The sequence below is a fragment of the Diaphorina citri genome, unplaced genomic scaffold (genome assembly GCF_000475195.1).
Source record: "Diaphorina citri unplaced genomic scaffold, Diaci psyllid genome assembly version 1.1 scaffold660, whole genome shotgun sequence".
NCBI classification, from domain to species: Eukaryota; Metazoa; Arthropoda; class Insecta; order Hemiptera; family Psyllidae; genus Diaphorina; species Diaphorina citri.
In genome coordinates this window covers 80,523-89,322 of record NW_007378093.1, presented here as the reverse complement: position 1 = coordinate 89,322, position 8,800 = coordinate 80,523, and the positions used below count along the sequence as shown (strand labels likewise).

General features: G+C 41.1%; 1 protein-coding gene across 1 annotated transcript; it reads left to right on the top strand.

Annotated features, from left to right (window-relative positions):
- Positions 1-6,585: 6,585 nt before the first annotated feature.
- Positions 6,586-6,869, top strand: LOC108252605 (vacuolar protein sorting-associated protein 18 homolog; the record flags this gene model as incomplete). Its single annotated transcript, XM_017444796.2, is given in 1 exon segment — positions 6,586-6,869. A coding segment is annotated over 1 exon segment (64 nt), but the record flags the coding sequence as incomplete, so codon positions are not given.
- Positions 6,870-8,800: the final 1,931 nt, after the last annotated feature.

The following is an 8,800-nucleotide window of genomic DNA, read 5'->3' as shown; positions in this document are numbered from 1 at the left end:
CGATTATTTTTTATAATCGATTACGATTACGATTATCAATAATAATCGATTATCATAATCGATTATTCCCAACACTAGATCAAACTCGAAGTCTTCATATTGATGATTGATTTGATACTTATTCATATTAATATGAATAATTATTCTCATTTATCAAAATGACTCATATAGAAAAAAAAAAAACATAAATATAACAACATATTCAGCACACAAATAACACGTTTATTCTTAGCATGGTAAACACAGGTAGATTTTAGCTGGTCACACCACATTGCCAATGTTCTATAGATTTATTTATGTACATAATTATTATGTATATAGTACATATGTATTTTCTATAGGTATATTGTATGTACTATGTATTCTATAGATATAATGTATTATTTTATGTCTGTGGTATATTTCTTGTTTTAGAATTCACAACACGATTCTGTATTTTCAGTTTTCAGTATCATTTTAGCTTAGCTGATGAAAATATCCCGCGGATTTAGAATCGGACGTTTTATTTTAGCGAAAAAATTCGCGATTGATTTCGTTGAACGGTTTTTAGTGGAAAAAATAGCAATTTTTGTATTGAACGGTTTTTTAGAGAAATAACAGAAAGTAAAAATAGTGATTTAACGTAGTGTTTGTTTGGGAAATTTAATGTGATTCTTCTTGTGATAGTTGATGATTTATTAATCTCAGTCGTTTTAGAGTATAGTGTGATATTTTGTGGTGATTATTTTGTGATATTTTTTCACTTGTCATTTTTGGAAAAAACAAATTAATGAAAGAGTAAGGTACAGTGAAATATTTAGTGGACATATATTTTGTGGTGGTGTTGTACACTTGGTACTTGGTACAAAACTAAAGTTTTTTTTCCACCATTCTTATTTTTTACTCTTGTTGAATGGTAGAGATTGCCCTGAAAGCGTAAATAAATACATATATTGTTAATTTAGTCTAAAAATAAATTTTGATATTTTTCGGGTAGGCCAGAAAAAGTTTTGCCTACCTATTCTCTGGGAATTTTCCTTCTGGGAAATTTCAAATTAAGGAGAACAAAGGTTTATTTACAACTTGAACATTGTTGTGCCACCCAGACATGAATGGGTTACGTTACGGGGAAACCATAGTAATGCCACCGTAATTGAAATCCCCATAGGTAACCCGTAATATGTTCCCTCAAGTACATATAGATATACCGATAAGTATTTCGCATAAGTATATAAACATACCTAAAAGTACATAAATATGCCTATGTATAGGTGGTACAGATTATCAGATGATGAAACCTGATACCATATTCTCCCTTGTAATGCCTTCTGACAGCTGACAGCGTTTCCTAATTTCCTATATTAGCCACTCTGATAAAGGTTCCAATTTCAAAAACAGACAAGCATAAAGATGTCGTGAAATTGAAACTTCGTGCCAAGCATAGTCTCAAGGCATTTGATTGGTCAATTTTGACTTGAGACTGATCTAAGAACGATCATTCTTGTTCATAAATACGAGTGTTAAACGTGAAATTGTCAAGCTGCTGAAATTCAGTCGGTCAATGGAGAGAATTGGAAAGCTTCGACTATTCAGCCTTCAGCAGGGACAGAACCCATGGGTCGATTATGGGACTTATGGACCAAGGAACTACCCTAACTTTTCCTTCTTCCTCTGGACAGGCGGAGGGGATAGATCTAGGGGCCCCTCCGGCGAAATTTTGCAGAGGGGCCCCGAAAAAGTGGGTGCATGGCGTGGGTTCGAAAAAGCTCCTGTTTGGATCATTAAGAACTTCTTTTTGGACCATTAAAAATTCTCCCATTAGTGAAATCTCTCGTTAAGTCATTGGTGAAATCCTCCATGATTGTGGCCCCGGCTTAAGCGACATTTAGTTCAGCGGGTGCATATGAATTCCAAGGTGTACCAACACAAACCGTACCCCTTGTATAAGCACAAAGGTTAGCATGTTGAGACGCATGTTGTCGCCCAGTTGTCGCTTGACGGAGGGTTTCGATTCGTCAATCGCATCGTCGATATTCGTCATTTCGGAGCACTTGGGTTAAGCAAACGTTGGGGAAATCGGGTGACCTGGACGGGCACTAGCGGACGGCTCGAGCTAAGCTAACGTCGGTAAATTGACGTCGGAAGTACCACTGATTCTTGACGGATCCTTTCCACAATTTGAAGAATCTTGACACTTTGATGTATCCTTTGAAAACTTGACGCCTCTTTTCGACACTTGGAGCCCCTTTTTGACACTAACAAGTCCCTTTTTCACAACTTGATTTGATTTCAAAGTCCTTCGTTAGAAGGAAAATTCTTGACAACACTAACTTTCTTTTCAAAGTCCTTTAGTAGAGAAAATATTTGATAACTAGTTAAAAATGTGCATGGCGTGGGTTCGAAAGGTTGTGAAACCCTTTTCATTATCATAATTGCGGTAGGGTTTGAATTACAGCTCTCTTTCTCTCTCCTCCTCCTCTCTCTCTCTTCCTCCCGTCCTCACTCTCCCACTCTCGCTATCTCTTTCTCTCTCAGTGTCAAGGTCAAAGTGTCTCGGAAAGCAGGGTTGCCATTTGTCATTGTTCGCGGCACAGAGTTCCCGGAATTCCGCGAATTTATCTCTTTTCCGCCCAACATTCCAGTGTCACTAACTCATTACTCAATCAGGAGGGCGTGGGTTCAGTTCCAGGCGAGGCATGGAATTTTGACCTCAACATAGTCCGATCTCCTTTTTCTTCGCCTTTATCCGTGTACAGACGGGGTCGGCGTTTGTCGTCAGCCCCTTCGCATTCAACTTTTGCTATTTCTACTTCGCAACCTTGCTATTGTGGTCAATTTGTCAAACAATGTTGTGCTTTTCCCGTGTACAGACGGGGTCGGCGTTTTTCGTCAGCCTCTCAATCAGCCCTAGGGTGATTGCTTTGGGCTGACATTTGGTTTTGTTGCCCTTCGCATTCAACTTTTACTATTTCTACTTCGCAACCTTGCTATTCTTGTGGTCAATTCGTAAAACAATGTTGTAAATAATTCCGTGCCTCGGCGCGGATTGAACCCACGCCCTCCTGATTACCAGAAGGCCTTCGTAGAAATGATAATCGTGTCTTCGTGGAAATGTCCGTGTGTTTTTCCCCCAATGCTAATCATCGCAATTAATTCATTATATTTGCCAAGGACGGAATGACGCCCCTTCATTTAGTGCCAAATAATTGCCAACTGGTGGTGTCGGTGAATGCTTAAGCCAATAGTCGGTACCCAATGCTAATCATCGCAATTAATTCATTATATTTGCCAAGGACGGAATGACGCCCCTTCATTTAGTGCCAAATAATTGCCAACTGGCGGTGTCGGTGAATGCTTACGCCAATAGTCATTGGTTTCAAAGTCATAGAGCAGAAAAAATGAGGACCAACGGAATTTTTCTTTTTCTTCTACGACTTCTAGATCCCGAGATAAATCGATTTCAAAAATACCGGTAAATCGTTTTTCTTTTTTTTCTAGATTTTTTTTTTTCTTATATCCCTTGTTCTGGATGTCTTTTTTCTGTCTTACCAAGTTATCACTTAGTTGTCTTTTGTCTTTTTTTTTCTCCCCTCCTTTTTCTCTTCATCCTCCTTCTCCTGATCCTCCTCCTTCTCCTGCTCCTCTTCCTCCTTCTCCTTCTCCTGCTCCTCCTCCTTCTCCTTCTCCTCCTTCTCCTGCTCCTCCTCCTTCTCCTCCTCCTCCTCCTTCTCCTCCTCCTCCTCCTTCTCCTCCTCCTCCTTCTCCTTCTCCTGCTCCTGCTCCTCCTCCTTCTCCTACTTCTCCTGGTAAGAATAATGTTAATACATAGGATGTCTAATATAAACCTAACAAATAATCACTCAAGTCTAGTTCATTAACAAAGGGATATTCCGTTTCATTAACAAAGGGATATTCCGTCAAAACTTTTGAATATTTACGTAATGGAAGATGAAACCTTGTCTTTCCTTATTTAAAAATTTCACTTGATTTCTGAAGCTGTGTCCACACATGGTCAACGCCGTCGATCGACGAGGTGAATCTATGTTGTCGAGGCAGTGTACGGTTTCAGTCGACGTCGATCCACGGCGTCGAATATGTGTGGACACAGCTCGAGAGTAGCTCTTCCAAAGAGCGTCCGTTCAGTCAGGGAACTAGCACTTTTATAGAAGGCCAAGGTTTGGATTTGATAACAGGACGACCCCCAGCTGTGAGGTTGATGGCATCTTCAGGAATCACCGAGATGTAACATGTGAAAGGCGGTCTTTTCGATGGCCTTTCCTGATTGTAAGGCAGGCAGGTCATCTAGCTGGGTAACTTTTTCAAAGGACATACATTGCCGTCTATACAAGATTTCATCGCCAACATAGGTACTCGAAGAAAAAGTCGGAGAACACTTTCATTTAAGGACTTGTACGCCAGCCTAGTTAGCTTGAAGGGTAGCCTACCTTGTAAGCACTAGGTCGCTGGTTCGATCCCCGCCCAGGGCGAACTTTATCAAAATCAGATAACGTTGGTTCGTGGAACGGATAGCTCTCCTTGTTCCATATTGTTCCAGATTATTGTTCCATAAAATGTAATGTTATTACCAATCAAGTTACAGCTCCCTCTATCAAACCTCTTGAGGGGGATCTACCCTACCAAAGCATATGTACCTTTAAGTAAGGTTTCACAGCAAAAGCGATCACTCTAAAGCTGGATTGAGAGGCTGACGAAAAACGCCGACCCCGTCTGTACACGGGAAAAGGTGAAGAAAAAGAAGACTTTAGGTTAGACTCCGAAAATTTGTAGCACCCACGGCCCTGGAGTGAATGCAAAATTGGAAACTGAAATAGTACAGAATTTTATGACGAACACAAATAAAAAAAAACCATTCTTACTTTCTTTGTTTTTAAATCCCAACTCCCCATGTCGTGTGGTAGCGTGAGACTTTTTGTGGAGGGAAACATGCGACTGTGCATGTTATGGGGAAGTAATAAAATTCAAAAGCAGTCAAGTAGGTACATTAGTTTGGCTGGGGGAGTTGAAGAAGGGAGCAGACCAGCTTAGTCTGGCAGGGCAACTTGAAACAGGGAGCAGACCAGCTTAGTGGAGTTGAAGAAGGGAGCAGACCAGCTTAGTCTGGCAGGGCAACTTGAAACAGGGAGCAGACCAGCTTAGTCTGGCAGGGCAACTTGAAGAAGGGAGCTGACCAGCTTAGTCTGGCAGGGCAACTTGAAACAGGGAGCAGACCAGCTTAGTCTGGCAGGGCAACCTGAAACAGGGAGGATACCAGCCTGAAGAGTTCCATTGCTAAAGAACTAACTTAGCAAAGGCTGAGTGCAACGGGCATCCACTTTTGAGGCCACAACTCAAAATCGAAGGTCAGCATCACCCTAGGGTTGATTGAAAGGCTGACGAAAAACACCTCGAGGACAAGGTCTACATCAGTTCCTTTGGCTCTGTCACTATTTTTGATCACTATATCTGGTCACTATTTTTGGTCACTATTTGGTCACTATATCTGGTCACTATTTTTGGTCACTATATCTGGTCACTATATCTGGTCACTATTTGGTCACTATTTCTGGTCACTATTTGGTCACTATTTCTGGTCACTATTTGATCACTATTTTTGGTAACTACATATATCTGGTCACTATATTTGATCACTATATCTGGTCACTATTTGGTCACTATATCTGGTCACTATTTTTGGCTCGATGGAGCCTAGTTAAAACCATACCTAAAACCCCCCAATTAGTAATTTTTATGAACATCGGAACAACGGTTAGCGGTATTTTCCTGTATTTTTTACAGTTAACAGTATTTCGACCGCTTTTTTAATGACTAAACTACTAAAGGCTTAGTTGGGTATCAAAAAGATATTTCACCAACAACAATTACACCACCACCACAACAACAACAACAACAACAGCAACCACAACAACAATAACAACAATCTGCACCTACTAATCATGTGTAAATACACACTTAGAAAAAAGGAGTGAGATCCCCCACAAAAACACAAATGTGAAAAAAAGGCCAAGTTCCTATCCGAAAACGTCGGCCCTTAAAAGTGAGACAAGGATGCGACAAGAAACTTTTGGTTAAGATCGGTGCAACGGTTGGCGGCATTTTACCGCTTTTTGGCGGTTTTCGGTGTAATTTTACAATTTATCGGGAACGGTATAAGCTAGAGACTTGAAATTTGGTATGTAGTTTACAAATGTGACAAGGGTGCAACTCAAAACGTTTGGTTGAGATACATAGGTGCTGCGGTTGGCAGTATATTGACCGCTTTTTTGGCGGTTTTTGATCGTTTTTTGGCGGTTTTCAGCTATACCGACTAAACGGTTAGAGATATTGTTGGGGGTTCTCATTTAAGATTTTAAAGATAACCCCTCTGGGGCCGTCCCTCATATTTTTTATTTTTTTTTTTAATGAAATCTAGCGGAAAATGTTTCTTTCTGAATATAATGAAACCGCTTCCGCGTTTTTCGAAATTCAATTCCATTTTCGAGATATTTCGAGTGGCTCGTTTTTTTTTTTCTGAAACACTCTGTAGAAACTTTCATTCATAATGAATGATTGGTTTTTAGTCATTTTAAATTTTTCTTCTGTTTCCAGGATGATCGACAAACCATTCATCAATGATGAGGATATTGAACGAATTGCCAAAGAATGGGAATAAAAATTGTTTTATTATTCCTCTCTTTCGCCCAGGAGATATGAATTTTCAACATTAACCCCCTGACTCTCAAAGCATATTCCATTGTGATTACCCATGTATAAAACATCTTCCTGAACATGAGAGACGGCTATAATATCTTGGTATTTTTTCACCAAGAAATAGCAAAATCTCACTCAGAAGCCTTCTTTCAGATAACCATTCAAAACACACAAGTGGCCCGTGGCAGCAATTGGTGATTCTCATGATTTTTTTTTTATTATCTCAGAAAAAAACTATAAAAACAGGATAAAATCCGCCCCGGGCGGGAATCGAACCCGCGGCCTAGCGCTTACGAGGCAGACGCACTACCAACTTAGCTAACTAGGCTGGCTCAACAGTAGGTTTACAATACACAATACGTAGGTACTGGATTCCATTGAAATAGCAGATCAGGTGATTAACCGGTTTCCACTGAGAGAAATGAGTCAATACAATAGTCATTATAGTCAATCAAACCAACAGTTGTGAGTCAGTCAATCAACATAGTGAGTTACACGAAGTACTACTTGATTTACTCATTCATTTCACGATCGATGAAATGATAATAATGATCTGTCAGGAGATCAATTTTACTGTCAACAATTGACCATTTTCAAAGTAAAAGGTGAATTGAGTCGTCCAATATCAAAACTAACCGGACATCCATATAAAAAATGTGAGGAACTAAAAAAAAGAGTTACCTACCTATTTTACTGACAGACTGTTTGTTTTTTGTTTGTTTGTTTTTTTTTTTTTTTGCCAAAACGACACAGCATAAAATTCAGACAAATTTCCAATTTTCTACAGAGATTTTGAGATATTAGTACAAAGTACAAACTACAGTTAAAAGTATTTTATGATACCCACAAAACAGCGAAGATGCTCTTGAGTTTCACCGCAAAAAAAGTAGGTAATATGCATGTGTTTTATTTTATTTTCAAATGATTCTTACATCTGTGCATACTGAAATGTTTCATACACTCTATGCAAAATTGCAAAATTTAATGTAATGAGTCCTAAATATATACAGCCCCTTGTGTAACTGACTGACTCACTCACTCACTGACTCACTTACTCATACTAATTCTAACCCACTTCTAGATGAGCTAGGAAGATGCGGTTTTCATCATTGGATTCCTTATTTTTTGTAGGTACTGGGAAAAATCGGAAAATCCCGAAATTCCAAACCGTTCCCGAGATATTGACGTTTTTTAGTCCCCCCATAAGAAATACACAGGGAACAAGGTTTGAGGCCAGCAAAACTTTTCCTACGTTTAATATTTTGCTCTCGCTTTTAGTTTTCATTTCTTCAAGACAAGACTCAGGACGATATTAGTTTTCAGGGCGAGCCAAGGGAGCGCGAACGCGACCTCATGCACACCCGCGAAGCCCCGGAAGCGCGGCAGCGCGACCGTAACAAGGGAGCGCGGGGAAGCGCGGGACCCCGATGCATACCTGCGAGCCCCGGGCCGGCGCAGCGCGACGTAAACAAGCGAGCGCAGGCGCGACCCCTGCAACCCGCGGAAGCCCCCGGGACGCGCGAACAGCGCGACCCATGCACAACCGCCGCGAAGCCCGGGAGCGCGCAGCGCGACCGTATAACGCAAAACTCGCGTAGCGAACACGCGAAGCCCCGGGGGGTGGAGGGGGGCGAAGCCCCCTCGCGAGCACGAAGTGCGCGAGTCCTATAATATATATACAGCCCCTGTCGTAACTGACTGACTGGACTGACTGACTGACTCACGCTACTCATCATACTAATTCTAACCCACTTCTAGATGAGCTAGGAAGGTGCGGGTTTTCACCATTGGATTCCTTATTTTTGTAAGGTACTGGGAAAAATCCGGAAATCCCGAAATTCCAAAACCCGTTCCCGAGATATTGACGTTTTTTAGTCCTTCCCCATAAGAAATACACGGGGAACACGGTTTGGAGGCCAGCAAAAACTTTTCTACGGTTTAATATTTCTCTCGCTTTTGGTTTTCATTTCTTCGAACAAGACTCAGGCACGATATTAGTTTTCAGGGCGCGAAGCCAAGGAGCGCGAAGCGAGACCCAAAGCACAACTCCGCGAAGCCCCCGGGAGCGCGCAGCGCGGACCGTAAACAAGGGACGCGGGAAAGCGGCGACCCC